The sequence below is a fragment of the Anolis sagrei genome, chromosome X (genome assembly GCF_037176765.1).
Source record: "Anolis sagrei isolate rAnoSag1 chromosome X, rAnoSag1.mat, whole genome shotgun sequence".
Lineage (NCBI taxonomy): Eukaryota > Metazoa > Chordata > Lepidosauria > Squamata > Dactyloidae > Anolis > Anolis sagrei.
The window spans coordinates 96,329,304-96,345,174 of NC_090034.1; the positions used below are offsets into that span (position 1 = coordinate 96,329,304).

Sequence of the window (15,871 nt, forward strand, 5' to 3'; positions counted from 1 at the left end):
AACTCCCAGAAATCTCTTGGAGTTGAAGGCCAAAACATCAGGGGGTCCACAGGTTGAGAGGAGCCCCAGTAGCACATTGACTTAAACCACTGAGCTGCTGAATTTGCTGATTGAAAGGTCACAGGTTTGAATCTGGAAAACGGCATGAGCTACCGCTGTTAGCCCCAGCTTCTGCCAACCTAGCAGTTCGAAAACATGCAAATGTGAGTAAATTAATAGGTACCACTCTGGTGGGAAAGTAATCGCGCTCCATGAAGTCATGCTGGCCACATGACCTTGGAGGTGTCTACAGATGCCAGCTCTTCGGCTTAGAAATGGAGATGAGGACCAACACCCAGAGTCGGCCATGACAAGACTTAATGTCAGGGGGAAACCTTTACCTTTACTACAGGTCGAGAACCACTGGTATACAGCCTTCTTTGTCCAAGAGTCTTGGTGTTTCACACAACTACAAATCCCACAGCCTTGTGCCATGGCAGTTAAAGTGGGGAGCTAGCTGAGCCTGGGAGTTTTGGCAACGGTTACATGTTTAGATTGCAGAGAGAGAGAGAGAGAGAGAGAGAGAGAGAGAGAGAGAGAGAGAGAAACTGTTTTTGCTTCATGAGCTGCTGGAAGAAGATTTTCCACATGGACACATAAAGACCATTTGAATCTCTCTCAAAGGACACTGTGTGAGTTAATGCAACTGTTCACATGATTATATATATATATATATATATATATATATATATATATATATATATGTTGCTCTGCATTACGAAGAGTAAACTACTTGTTCTTTAGTCATAATCTGCATGGTATATATATTTTTCTCTGGCAAGACAGTGTGTGGACTGATAGAACATTAAGTGTGATTTTAATTATGCCACACCTTCTACGTTGTCATATAATCCAGATTATCAGATAATCCAGATTATCAAAGCAGATATGAGTCTACACTGCTATATTTAAAGCAGATAATCTGGATTTTATATGGCAGTGTGGAAGGGGGCTCAGTCTGGACTTTGTAACCTACCAACTCATTCATTCATCCTATATTTCTGGGGGCAGGATAACCTCTCGAAAAACCACTTTTGAAGATGTTGATGAGACTGCCAGGGGCACGAAGAAGCACGCAAGCCCGAAGGGCCGATCTTTCGATCTCATGCAACCAAAAATCTGAAATCTTTACAAATTGGTCTCTGTTTTGAAAAACACAAGTCTTCAGAAAGATTTACAGCCAAAGAGAAAAGAGAAAAATGCAACCCCAAATGCTCCAATTTTGGTGATTCTTTTTCTATACAAGACAAAAAAAGAAGAAAAGAAAGAAACCCTTATTTAAAGCAATTACAATATTTTACAGGCTTCTGAACAATCAAGGAAGGCGAGGGGAGCGGAAGCATTAACAGATGAATCTGCCCCGGCTTCAGGGGAGCAAGGTGGGAACTACACCTGGAACAAGGGAGGCCGGATCAAGTCAGGTCCCATTTTGGATACACGTAATACTGCTGGAAGAAGCTGCTCTCGACTTCTCAGATCACAGGATCAAGGATTCAACAACCTGAGCTCCACCAGGCTTTATAGCTAATTCATGGGTCCCTCACTGATCAAGCATGCAGCTGGATTCGGGAGTGGGAACCGACTCCAAACCACATCCTGGGGGGTGAGGTTTTAGGGCAAAGCCAACAGTGAGCCTCAACGGCACCCGGACTCTCAACATGGTTCGTTTTATTTGCAAGATCGCCCGAGACCACGTTCAAGATCTGCAAGTCTGTCGTTCACATTTGCTGAGAGGCACCAGCGTGTGGTGGAAGCAGGTGGGATTTGCAAGTATAGCTTCTGATCACTTTCAGTGCCAGAAATGTGTGGCTTCAACACACAAGGGTGCTGAACTTACCCAGCCATGACCCATCGTAACAAAGCTGTGAAAGATATGTTTTGCCTCTCATGGAAAAGGATCGTCGAGAATGGCATGAGGTTTCGTATTTGAACTTTGTTGCGGGTCATCAAACCTCACTGTTGCATTCTCATTTCCTCTCTGGTAGTAGGAGAAAGATCAGCAGAGCTGAGGTCATACATCTTGTTACAGTGGATCAAACCTGAAAGGATATAGGAACTTCCCATCCCCAAATGACACCCCGACTATCCTGGGCTGCTTTGGGCTTTGTCCCACCTGGATCAGGTTGCTCAACATGTGCTCTCTTCACTGCCACAACCTCAAGGGTTTGGGCAGTTGCCAAAAGGCACACCAAATCTCTCCATAGGCCTCCCAGCTAAATGACCCGGGCCTTGGTGGAGCTCATGACAGGAGGCAGTTGGTGCCGTGTCACATATCCAGGTGCAAGTTCTCTACTTTGCCGTGCTCCTTTGTCATCTCCAGCTCGCCTGCCATCTTATTGCATAAAAATACATCTCTGTGCCGAAAGAGGCGAGCCCCTCCCTTGTCGCAGGGGATTATGGCTTGTTAAGAACAGTGGCAAAGCTGCGTCTACCTGGTCACCCCTCTCTTGTGCTGCTGTTACGTGACCTTGTGCTGTCTGTGTGCTGCCCAGCCTTGAGAAGAGGCATCCCTGGCTTCTGGATGCCACTTTGTCCCAAGCTCCAGGTCAAGCTCAAAGATGCCACTCCTTGCGGGCAGCAGAACCCTTGAGTCTCCCTGATGTTTGGGAGGCCTGTGGAGAAAGATACTAATCCCAGGCACCCTCTTCCCCTTTCGATGTTTGCAGTCCATCCCTGAGGGGGTCATAAAAGTAGATTGACTCAAAGCGCTGGACTGTTGCAAGGCTACTATGGAGGGAGGACACAGGGAGAGGGGCGTCAGAGACACAGACAGATGGCTGCAAAGCAGAATCAGCAGCTAAACCAGACCTGGACATGAATGAAAGGGAACTGGGTTGGCACTCCCTCCTCCACCTACGCACAGCCCACAGCAGACCCTTCCTCTTCCTATCTGCATGTAGTGGGGATAGCAGTGAGGGGGCTGTGTGAGCATTTTGCTTTGGAGCAATGCATCTTGTCAAAGGAAGTGCCTATGGATGCAGACAGACAGATGGAGAGCAGGACACACAGGCAGAGCAATTCGGGGCAGTGCCCAAGCGAGCGCTCGCAAATATGCCCAGCTACTCCGCTCACTGCTCAAGGAGTACTTTGCACCCACAGCAGCACCGTTTCGTGCAGGTTCTGCAACTGATCGGAAGACATGAAGCTGGAAAGAAGAAAGGAGGGGACTGCTCTGAAGAGCTCTCCAAGGCTTCCCCTTGGCATCCCCAGAAAAGGCAGAAGAGACCAAAGGTGTAGCCTTCCTCTGCCACCCCTTAAGCTGGTGCCCGCCACCATCTCAAGGGATCGGGCAGAGGCTGCCGAGTGCAAGGGAGATGCAGACATTTCAGAGAAGGGATGGAGTGAAAGAGCCCATGGATGCTTTTGGCTCAGGTGCTGAGGTTCAGATGACAATGCACCACTGGGTGTGACACCAGGAAACAAGACCCAAAAAGAGTGCCAGGTTGTTCTTGGCAACCAAGACTGAGCAAAGAAGGCTACACTCTTGGTTCTCGCTCCCTGTTCATCTTGGCAGATGGGAAGCATGGGTCTTCTTGTCCCTTCCCCACACCCACCGCACCCTGTTCTCTGATTGCACAGCTTTGACTGGTTCAACCAGGCACCAGATTTAAAGCAAGGAGCTGACAAGGCAGCTCCGTCTTCAGGGTCAGCTTGGCTCCCATCTTCTCTTTGGGAGCTTTGGCTTTCCAGGATGACAGAAGCCAGGCCTCGCCTGCCCCCTTCCCAAAGTCCTCCCTGTGCTCTGAAATGATCTCAAGTCTGGCAAAGGCAGTTCCCACGGTCACAGGCCTCTGTGGGCACAGAGTGGCTGGCTTGGACACTGGGGCAACGTCTTGCAGCCTCCAGGCCCCGAGGAGGAGGAGCAGCCACTGCCTCTCACTTCTTTCTGCCTGAGGTACTGGCCCGGCGGTCAGGGTCCCGTTTTGGGTTGCCTTCGTCCGTCGAGGAGGTCGTGAGCAGGGCCTGGCCCCACCGAGCAATCTCAGCATGTTCCGCAATTGAGCTGGTCAGAGCCGTCAGCCAAGTCTTCATCTCCTCCTGCAGAAGGAAAAGGCTTGGTGGCATCAAAGCAACACACAATGCAATCCCTTGCCCTCCTACATCTAAGGCAGTGTTTCTCAGCCTTCTTAATGCCATGACCCCTTAATACAGTTCCTCATGTTGTGGTGACTCCCAACTATAACATTACTTTCATTGCTACTTCATAGCTGTAATTTTGCTGCTGTTATGAATTTTTGTTGCTATTCTCTAACTGTAATTTTGTTACTGATTTGAATCATAATATAAACATCTGATATGCAGGATGTATTTTCATTCACTGGATCAAAATTGGCACAAAGACCCAATATGCCCAAATTTGAATACTGGCAGGGTTAGAATTGATTGTGTCATTTGGGAGTTATAGTTGCTGGGATTTATAGTTCACCTACAATCAAAGAGCATTCCAAACTCCACCAACAATGGAATTGAACCAAACTTGGCACACAGAGCTTTCATGCCCAACAGAAAATACTGGAAGGGTTTGGTGGGCATTGACTTTGGTTTTGGGAGTTGTCGTTCACCTACATCCATAGAGCGCTGTGGAGTAAAACAATGATAGATCTGGATCAAACTTGGCATGAATACTAAATATGCCCAAATGTGAACACTGGTGGAGTTTGGGGAAAACAGACCTTGACATTTGGGAGTTGTCATTGCTGGGATTTATAGTTCATCTGCAATCAAAGAGCATTCTGAACCCTCCCTTCAATTGATCTGCACCAAACTTGGCAAACTACCTACATGACCAACATTGAATACTGGTGGGATTTGGGGGAGGGACCGTTTTTGAATTTTGGTAGTTCACCAACATTAAAAAGGAAGAGAAGGATAGGCAGAGAGATCTTCAGCCTTCTCTGCCAAAAGGATTCCTAAGACTATCAGAAATATGTGTTTTCTAATGTTCTTTGGAGACCACTTTGAAGCCCCCCTCATGGCCCCCTTCAGGGGTTCCGACCCCCAGGTTGAGAAAGACTGATCTAAGGAATCTCCTTACCTCATCCTTGGCTTGCAAGAGGAATTCACCCCCATCATTGATCCTGCAAGACACAAGCACTTGTCAGCTCTGCTCCTCCTCGCTGGGAGCTCCTAGCCATGAAACCTCCCATGACACCTCTACCCTCTTGCTGTCCTCTTTACCAAAGGATTCCCACTCCAGTTTTGATCTTGAAGAAACTGAAGAATCTCAGTACAGGTTGAACATCCCTTATCTGAAATGCTTGGGAGCAGAAGTGCTCCGTATTTTAGATTTTTTGGATTTTGGAATACCTGCATATGCATAAGGTGCTATCTTGGAGATAGGACCCACGTCTAAACATGTAATTAATTTATATTTCAATCATGCCTTATACACATAACTTTGGGTAATTTCATAGGCAACAGTTAAATAAAACATGTTTCAATACAAAGCCATTCATGTGGACAATTTTGGGTTCCAAATAAGAGATGTACAACCTATACAAAGACAGATGAGGGAAGAATTTCCTCTGCAGTTCCAGAACCTCAACTCAGGCTCCTCCTGGCCTGAAACTGGACCTGAGTGTCTTAAGCTTGCCAACTCTTTGGAAGGAAAGGGGAAAGGGAGAGCCCTCCATCCCACCAACCCAGGCAAAGCTCTCACTTGATCTTGAGCACGTTCTTCTTCTTTTTGTAGTCGTTGGCCACCTCGCTGGTGGCGTTGTGCAGGTTCAGGAGGGGCTCGTTGCTGTGTGTGCTGCCGGATTCCCGTCCCTTGGAATCCTTGTAGAAACCCAGTTCCCCTTTGCTAATGACACAGTAGAGGTTGATCCAAGACCTGGCATGGCAAACAAGTGGCAGAAGAAGATAAATCCACACCCAATCAGTGTTTGGTTACAGCAGGCCTCCCCAAAAGCCCCTTTTATGTGTACTTGAGACAAGACACCCAGATTTTTTGGCAGTGCATTCACATTCTTTCGGAGTATTTGGGGAAATGTAGTGAGACACAGAGTAGGAAACCAGATTGGATTATAGCAATTTTTGTCATGATCAGCAGCACAACAAACTTGGAGAAAAAAGGTTTTTGGAGCATCTTTCATCACTTGTCAATTTTCTATTATCCTCAATGGTACCGCATTGAGTCGCCTGTTAAGGGCTGAAAAATGCGGTATAGAAATAAAGCAAATAAATAAATAATACTATAGTTTCTTGCTTCCCCGAACAACCAAAACATTGTATTGTCAAAGGCTTTCTAAACAAGCCTTCAGCAAATAAATCTAGGCTGAAGTCAAGAAGGTTAATAACCCTTGAGCTGTATGAAGTGCAATAAAACTCAATTTAACAAGACACCACGAAAATGTTTTCAGTTTTGCATGTTTATTTATGTTTATGTTTTAGTAATTGTTTATTATGTTCTATGCACCTGGTGGTGCAGTGGGTTAAGCCACTGAGTTGCTGAATTTGCTGACCGAAAGGTTGGTGGTTCAAATCTGAGAAGCGGAATGAGCTCCTGCTGTTAGTCCCAGCTTCTGCCAATCTAGCAGTTCAAAAACATGCTAATGTGAGGTATCGCTCACATTAGCATAGGTATCGCTTCTGCAGGAAGGTAATGACGCTCCATGCAGTGATGCTGGCCACATTACCTTGGAGGTGTCTATGGACAACACCAGCTCTTAGGCTTAGAAATGGAGATGAGCACCATCTCCCAGAGTCAGACACAACTAGACTTAATGTCAGGGGAAACCTCTACCTTTACTATTACATTCTATATTTGTGGTTTGATTCTGCTGCTTTTGAATTGTATTTTTACTGTATTTTTAACACGTTGGAAGCCACTTTGGGAGAAAAGTGGGATATAAATAAAGATTTATTTGGGTTGTTGTAGGTTTTTCAGGCTGTTTGGCCATGTTCCAGAAGCATTCTCTCCTGACGTTTCGCCTGCATCTATGGCAGGCACCCTCAGAGGTTGTGAGCCTGAAAAACCTACAACAACCCATTGATTCCGGCTATGAAAGCCTTTGACAATAGAAAGATTTTTTTGTTTGTTTGTTTATTATTGTACAGGGAGATACAGTCTGTTAGATGGAGGCTTTATTATTATTATTTCCACCACTGTCCAATGCCACAGATTAACTGTTCTCATCTTTCAAGACATGCTAGGTAGGCAATGCTCAGTACATTCCATCAAACCTGGCCTGCATCAAGGAATGCAGTAGTAAATATTGCATACCATTGCCTTGCTCTTGATCAATGCTTACCTGTTGGAGGCTTTCTTGTTTTGCCCATCCAGCTCCAGCTTGCGGAGAAGGTATCCCTCCTGCTGGATCGTGTGCGTTGGGGGAGGCGGTGGTGGCGCACTGCTCTGGGCAGGGGCTGAGCGGGATCGGCGGCCCTCCCCTGGCGCTGCATTGGGGTCCTTGGGCCGTGGCCTCCGGCGGGGCTTGGGCCTGTCGCGAGCGCGGGGCCGGTCCGGTCGAGGCGTCCTCTCTGGCAACATGTCAAGGCCATTGGGGAGGCGGGCAGGGGACTCCCGGTCGCGAGACTGGTAGTCAGAGAGAAGAAAGGAGTGCTACAGATATCCCAGAATGATTGGGAACAAGAGGCAGCCCACCAGGTCTCTTTGGAACACGATGATGCCATGGGTGCAGCCATAATTAACCCAGTAATGGTGCTCCATGCAGTCATGCTGGCCACATGACTTAGGAGGTGTCTACAGACAACGCTGGCTGTTCAGCTTAGAAATGGAGATGAGTACCACCCCCCAGAGTTGGACAAGACTACACTTAATAAACCTTTACCTTTACCTTTAATGTTTCCCCAATGAGATGAAACCCTAAATAACTGTGCCCAGCTCAGGTGCTCTGGTCCACTGGCACCACCATTGTCTGGTCTGCTGAGGAACAGCATGACTGCCTTGATCGGGCATTATTATTTTAAATATATGTGCTATTGTGATTTTAATGCCTATATTGTCTTGTTAATTTTATGTTTATGCCATTTTTCTTGTATGTATTGATTATGTTACTTGGAAACTGCTCTGAGTCCCCTTGGGGAGATAGAGCGGTATATAAATAAAGTTTTGTTGTTGTTGTTGTTGTTGTTGTTATTGTTGTTAAGCTACTCACTGTGGTTGGAGGTGGTGTTGCAGATGGGGCCGGCACTGTGGACTCTTTCTCCTGGAGCTGCTCTACAATGTCCGCAAGGGTAGCCTTGCTGCGAGTCAGAAAGAGAAAGGCTGTCAGTAGAGAAATCATCCCTGTAACTATTCCTGCTCTTAACCGTAGGCAGACTGAGGATGGGGAATCAAGACAGAAGAGACTGGGATGGGGATCCTGTTTTTTACATACAATTGTCCACTCCAGGTCGATTTCCGGACTGAATCCCAAGAAATGGGACCTGCTCACCCCACACAATTGTTGCCTCATGATTCTATGTCAACAATAACTACTACAATTGCATCCTATAGAATCTGGAGATTTGCCATTCAGGGCCAGGAGCCCCCGGTGGCACAATGGGTGAAACCCTTGTGCCGGCAAGACTAAAGACCGACGGGTCAGAGGTTCGAATCTAGGAGGAGTGAGGATGAGCTCCCTCTGTCAGCTCCAGCTCCCCATGTGGGGAAATGAGAGAAATCTCTCACAAGGATGATAAAACATCAGAAACATCTGGGTGTCCCTGGGCAACGTCCTTGCAGACGGCTAATTCTCTCACAACAGAAGCGACTTGCAGTTTCTCAAATCGCTCCTGACACGAAAAATAACCTCTAGTGCCAAACCAAACAACAAATATTGTGATTCCATAGACTAGTGGTTCCCAACCTGTGGTCTGTGAACACCAGTGGTCCACAAGAACTAAAATATGTTCCGCGGTCTCACTGTTAATACAACATTGCAATGAGAGCAATTTGTCTCGCAAAACCTTCTTATAGTGCCTAGGCTTATTAAATATCGTTTTCTGTGAGCGAAAAGATGGTGACTACTGGGTGGCATATGTTCTGTATCAGAAACTAGAGCTGATGTGGTCTATCCAATGCAGTTTTCAGAATCAGCACTTCAAATAACCAAACTGAATCTAAAGTTAACCAAAAACAGATTGGTAACCCTTTTGGTCCTAATGTTGGAGAGTGGTCTCTGGTCAAATGATCCCTGGTCAAAAAAGGTTGGGAACCACTGCCATAGACATACCCATGGAAGTTGCAGTGGAATCATAATGCTGCAATTATGCAATGTGAAAGGCCCTCTGATATATATTCCAGTTTTCCAACCTTGGAGATGAAGGTGTTTCTTTGGAGGATTTCAACAACCCTGACCACCTGGTTTTCCTAACTAAAGGGCTATATGGGACTCTTGCTTGGCACAGCTAGCATCTTCCCCTAGGAAGCTCACCCGCCTCCTTTGGGGTCATTGCGCAGCACTTCCTGCTCGCTGGACTCTTGCCGCTCCAGCCGACGCTCATGCCTCTCCCGCCGTGGAGTCTCTTGCTCGCTGGACTCCTGACGCTCCAGCCGACGCTCCCGCCTCTCCCTCCGGCGCTCCGACTGCTCATGACGCGGACCGTCTTGCTCGGTAGACTCTTGCCTCTCCAGTCGGCGTTCATAACGCTCCCGGTGCCTCTCCACATGCGTCTCCACCCGGCTCACCTTCGTCCCCAGTTGCTCCGTTAACGCACTGACTGCACTGACTGGGGCCTTGATCGCGTCCTCCACCACGGCCTTGATCTCCCCTGCTTTCTCCTGGACTTTGACCTCTGCAACGGTTACTAGCCCCTCTTGCAGGCGGTCAATTTTAGGCTGCAGACGCTCTGGCTTCAGCTCCTGGCGTACATATGCCACCTTGGCTTCCACCCGCTCCAAGGGCTCCGGCTTGACCCCGTTGAGGAGTGGCTGGACCTCTATACGACCCCGCAGGGCGTCCTGGCGCAAGAGCGTGGAGGCCTTGCTGCTGTGCTCGGAGGGGTCAGCAAAGATCTTGCGGCCCAGGAGCGGAGTGGGAGGCTGCTTGCTCTGCTCAGCCTTCAGCTTCTCAATCTGGGGATGAAGGCAGAGAGAAAAGTCATCTCCCTTTCCCCTAGTATGTGAGCCTGAATTACCTGCTTCGTTGGAACAGTCATTATATTCTTGGAAAAACAAATCACAAGCATCGAGAACCAGCAAATGGTTTGAATGTTGGATTAAGATTCCAAGAAAACTGCTTAAATTCCCGCTCAGCCTCACAGGAAAGCAAAGACAAACCCATCTGAACAAATTTTGCTGAGAAAAAGTCCCTATCACAGACTTTGGCTGGAAATGGTACACTTTTACTGTAGCTAAAATACTTGCCATAGATGCAGGTGAAACGTCAGAAGAGAATGCTTCTAGAATATGGCCATACAGCCCAAAAAACCTACAACAACCCAATGATTACAGCCATGAAAGCCTTCGGTAATACATTAAAATACTTGTATTCCAAGACTAGAAAGATAAACATTGACCATATGTTCTCAAATGGTTGCAACATCTCATTGCTTTTGCTACACACAAATATAGGTTTTACCCATACCAACTTTAATGACATGTGCTTCTGGAAATATAGTATATGGATATATGATGAGCTCAAACTCGGCATGTGCAATGGATAAAAAAAATGTGTTGTTGGAGGCTTTCATGGCCGGAATCACTGGGTTGCTGTGAATTTTCCGGGCTGTATAGCCATGTTCCAGAAACATTCCCTCCTGACGTTCCACCACAGACATAGATGTGGGTGAAACGTCAGAAGAGAATGCTTCTGAAACATGGCCATACATCCCAGAAAACTCACAACAACCCATCAATAAAAAAAAGTTTCAGAAAGCTTTACAAAATTAGGAGTGGCTGGCGTTTTGCTCCTAAAATGTTTCTGAAGTGTAGTTAGTGAAACCTTCGTTACTATAATGACAGTAACTAAATTTTGTTACATTTTCATTATAGTAATTGCACATAATTACTATAATAGGGGAAACTTCAGGAGCTCTTTTCTCCCTCGTTTTTACAGCTATTGAGGTGAAACTTGCTCCAATGGTAGAACACATTTACCACTGTTAGCCCATCAAGTTTCAGAATGTTTCACTTTTCCATGAATTTTTGGAGAATTTTCAAAGTTTTTATAAACAACGTTTTTATTAAAAAACACAGCAAGACCTATCTTTTGAAATTTTCTATACAATGACACAAGATAACAGGAGATCATTTCCACAACTTGTAGAAATATTCATACATATACTGATTTTAGGGAACTTTTTAAATTTTTGATAAAAACTTTTTTTAAAAGCCACAACTATCTCATTGAATATCTCTCATAGTAACCAATAGAAACCAATATTAACAAATTCTACATTTACATGGAATCCTAGAGTTGGAGGTGACCCCAAGGGCCATCCAGTCCAACCCCCTTCTTCCAGGGTGAAGGGCACCATTAAAAGTCTCCTGACAGATGGCCATCCAGCCTCTAGATGAATTAATATGCTTCCCCTATTGAGTTGGAAGGGACCCCCAAGGGCCATTAATTTAGGGATTTTTTCTCAGCCCAGGAAAGAGATTTACTTACTAGAAATATCAGTCAGTCCCCCTCTTTGCAGATTCAACAATGCTACAATGGAGGGACAAATTTCTCCCCTATTCTGATTGGGGGTTTCCGATGGGAGCAGAATTCTGGGAAATGTAGTTTAGGCTGCCTTGTGCCTTCCCAAACTACATTTCCCAGAGTTTTGTGCTCTCTTTCCTAGCAAACTCTGCTCCCTGCTTTCCCTCTCTAAATGGCACGAGGCCATTAATTTAAAGAGGAAAGGCAGCCTTTTTGGCTTTGCTTTGCTTCCTTGCACTGAAAATGACACTGACTTTGGGAGGCTTCCGAGATTTACAAAATGCAAATAAAAAAGTATTGGGTAAGTTTCAATTCTTACGTTTTTGGTGACGGCCATGCCCATGTGTCGGGTGTTGCCACGTAAGTACGAACATAACAAATTTGATCCGAATTACAAGGATTAATGAAAAATTGCACACCTCTAGTGCACTTCTCCCTTTTTAGCATCATCTTTTTGGAGTCAGACCTCGTGTCCCAAACCCACATGGGCAAACTCATCAGGTCATCCTCAGGACTTAACCCTAGGCTTCATCACATCATGCCATAGCTGCCCCTCCACCCCATTGCCCTCCCCATGTGCTTTTTTCTTTTTAGCCTGTACCGTAGTGAGACGCCGCAGGGAGCTGAAGCGCTCCTCCCAAGCCGCAGCTGCTTTGCGGAAAGCCTCATGGCGCCGAATGAGCTGCTCCACCTCATCCACACTGTTCCCCAGCTCCCGACTCTTCAGCAATGGCTCCTGGGCTGTCAGCCAAGCATCCGCCACAACAGCTTCCTGGGCAAATTGGTGGACTTCCAGCACTGTTGGGATAAATAAAAGCAACTTGGTGTTGCAAGACTGACCATTGAAGGACATATCACTCTCACTCCCAACCCAGCTTATGCTGGCATGGTCAGTATTGAGTGGGTTTGGCCACAGAAATGAAGTAAAAGGCCGTATGGCACGTAACAGTCAAGGTCAACTTTCAGTTAAATCCCAAAGGTTCAGGCCATGAGTCTACTCTTTTTCCTGACTCTAGGTAATTCATCATGCTACAGAATTAATCCACTTTAAATCCAGTTTGTGCCTCCTGCAGGATTCTGGGGTTTGTAGTTTAGTGAGGCTGTTAAAGGTGCCCCCTAAACCACAAACCCCAGAATTCTGCAACCTTAAAAACTCTGGCATAGACACTGAGAACTGGGAAGCCCTGGCCCTTGACTGCTCCAGCTGGAGGTCAGCTGTGACCAGCAGTGCTGCAGAATTTGAAGAGGCACGAATGGAGGGCGAAAGGGAGAAGCGTGCCAAGAGGAAGGCGCGTCAAGCCAACACTGACCGAGACTGCCTTCCACCTGGAAACTAATGCCCTCACTGCGGAAGAAGATGCAGAGCAAGAATAGGGCTCCACAGCCACATACGGACCCACAAGAATACTGGAAGACAATCCTCCTCGGAAAACAAGTAAGTAAGTAAGCAGGTGGCAGCAACCGGATTTAAAGTGTATTCATTCTCCAGTGTGATGAAGTATTAGGACAGTGTTTCTCAACCATCCTAATGCTGCGACACCTTAATACGGTTCCTCATGTTGTGGTGACCCGCAACCATAAAATTATTTTTGTTGCTACTTCATATAGCCGATACGTCCACATTTAAATAATGGTGGGGTTGGGGAGGGAGTTGGTTTAGTCATTTGGGAGTTGTAGTTGCTGGGATTTACAGTTCACCTACATACAATCACAGAGCATTCTGAACTCCACCAATGATGGAATTGAACCAAACTTGGCACACAGAACTCCAATGACCAACAGAAAACACTGGAAGGGTTTGGTGGGCATTGACCTTGAGTTTTGGAGTTGTAGTTCACCTACATCCAGAGAGCACTGTGGACTCAAACAATGATAGATCTGGGCCAAACCTGGCACGAATACTCAATATGCCCAAATGTAAACACTGGTGGAGTTTGGGGAAAATAGACCTTGACAATTCCAAGTTGTAGTTGCTGGGATTTATAATTCACCTACAGTCAAAGAGCATTCTGAACCGCACCAATGATAGAATTGCACCGAACTTCCCACATAGAACCCCATGCCTTGAAGGGACTCACTGGCACAAGCCTCCCTCTAGCCTCACATGCTCTTCCTTGCCCGAACATGCACACTACACTGTCATGTGCCAAGCACGCCTACTCTTCCCTCCCCACTTGGAGTCTCAGAAACAGTCTCACCCTCCCACTGGCTGAGAGGCCAGCTGAAAGCCCGTCTAGTTACAGTGGAGGAGGGTCTAACCCTAACCCATGCCTATGAAGGACTCCCTGGTGCAAGCCTCCCTCACATGCTCTCCCTTGCCCGTGCATGTGCACCATGCTGCCACACAACAAGCATGCCGCCTCTCCCGTCTGTGCTTTGAGTCTCAGAAACAGCCCTACCCTTGGCTAAGAGGTCACAATGAAGGAGAGCCTTTGGTGGAAGGATTCACCATCTGTTTCCAAAAAGGAAGAGTAGGACAGGTGGAGAGATCTCCACCTTTCTCTGCCACATTCGGTTCCTAAGACTATCATAAATATATGTTTTCTGAAGTTCTATGGCAACACCTCTGAAACAAACGCATGACCCCCGCCCCCAGAAATATGGCAGCACTTGCTTTCTGAATGCCGAGAAATAATGTACATGGAGAGAGGGACCTTTGGCACCCAACTGTGATGACTCTCAGACACTTCTGCTGTGTCTGCCCTTTAATTCACTGCCTGTTCTGCCATCCTCATGTCCCTAGTTTGATGGGGTAACCAAGGATCAAGGCTCACTTTGCTGCAGCCACTCCCAATGCCGGTCCCATTTGTCCACCATCTCCTTCTTCTTCGTCATCAGTCTTTCCAGGTGCAGCTTAATCTATAAGAGAATGAAGAGATAGCCCTGGCTGTAATGTGTGGGAAGGAGAGGAAAGTCCCTGTCCTTCAACACCGAGGAATACCAGATTATGGGTACTGCCAGAATGCATAATTCCCTGCTTCCGACCCTTTTCCATAACCTCAGGGCTGTAGGGACTGGGCACTCACTTCTTCAGAGGCTGGGCTCTTGTTCAGCACCAGTGTCTTGCCCAGGTCCACACAGGCAGCAATGTTCTTGTTGCGGGTCTCAATCTCACTCTTGAGGCCCTGGTGGTAATTCATCAGGACTTCCACTGAGGACACATCCCTGCAAGAATATTGAGAAGAGAGCAATCTATGTATTGTGGTCAAGAGCAGACACACAGGGTCCAGCTCAAGATCCATCCCTTTGCCTCCAGTGCAACCCACTGTGACTTGGCCACAGTGGTCCACGCCTTGAATGGACTACTGTAATGTAGTCTACATGGGGCTGCCCTTGAAGATGACTTGGAAACTGCAGTTAGTGCAAAGGTCAGCAGCCAGTTAACTAACCCAAGTGAGCTTTAGAGAACACACCACTCCCCTTTTAAAGCAGCTCCAATGGCTTCCAACAAGTTTCTGGGCCCAATTCAAAGTGCAGGTGATTACCTATAAAGCTATATATGCTTCGGATCCAACCTATCTTTGAAACCACATCTCTTTCCATGAACTGGCATGGGCATTGAGATCTGCTAGGGAGGCCTTTCTCTCGGTCCCACCACCGTCTCAATTACAGTTGGTGGGGACAAGATAGACTTGCCTTCTCGGTAGGGCTTCCACCGCTCTGGAAAACCCTCCCTAAAGATATTAGATCAGGCTCTTCCAGCTCTATATGCTTTTGGCTCTTCAGATAGGCCTTTGACCCTGTGTAATCTATGGTCAGCTTGATGATCCACTGATTGTATCACTCCACACTTGTTACTGCAGATAGCTAGTGTTATTCATAGATTCTAGTGCATTTTAGGAAATCCCCCCAAAAGATGCTCTGAACTAGGGCTTTTGGGCAATTGCCCAGCAGATGGATCCCTTGATTTGGCCACCAGGGGCCTCAGATTGTGAATTGGTCAGATGAAATCTGATCGGTTGAAAGTCCTATTCTGGTATCTTCGGCCTGAATGGCAAGCTGCCCAACACTGCTGGTTTTCAGCACAAGCCAAGGACAGGTACAAGGCAGGGCAGGACAGGACCAATGAAGGTTGTTGGCATTGACTATGGGACACTTACTTGGGAGTAATTGAATATATGGAGGGGATTTTTATGAACAGATTCTGCTTGCAAGTGTCTTTATATTTCGGGATATTTCTATCACAATGAATGGGGAAAGGAATTTGACCTCCTCTGCAAATGGACCAAATTTATAAAATC

At 46.7% G+C, this 15,871-nt stretch overlaps 1 protein-coding gene across 1 annotated transcript in view; it reads right to left on the reverse strand.

The window, feature by feature from the left end:
• Nucleotides 1-1,142: 1,142 nt before the first annotated feature.
• LOC137094902 (spectrin beta chain, non-erythrocytic 4-like) overlaps nucleotides 1,143-15,871 on the reverse strand; it is a 109,899-nt gene continuing 95,170 nt past the window's right edge. Inside the window, exons 29-37 of the mRNA XM_067460854.1 lie at nucleotides 14,657-14,795; nucleotides 14,405-14,489; nucleotides 12,232-12,428; nucleotides 9,420-10,060; nucleotides 8,160-8,247; nucleotides 7,293-7,576; nucleotides 5,699-5,872; nucleotides 5,075-5,117; nucleotides 1,143-4,077 (exon numbers count right to left, since the gene is read on the reverse strand). Coding sequence (XP_067316955.1) covers nucleotides 3,916-4,077; nucleotides 5,075-5,117; nucleotides 5,699-5,872; nucleotides 7,293-7,576; nucleotides 8,160-8,247; nucleotides 9,420-10,060; nucleotides 12,232-12,428; nucleotides 14,405-14,489; nucleotides 14,657-14,795 — 1,813 coding nt within the window. The 3' untranslated portion in view covers nucleotides 1,143-3,915. The remainder of the gene's footprint in view (nucleotides 4,078-5,074; nucleotides 5,118-5,698; nucleotides 5,873-7,292; nucleotides 7,577-8,159; nucleotides 8,248-9,419; nucleotides 10,061-12,231; nucleotides 12,429-14,404; nucleotides 14,490-14,656; nucleotides 14,796-15,871) is intronic.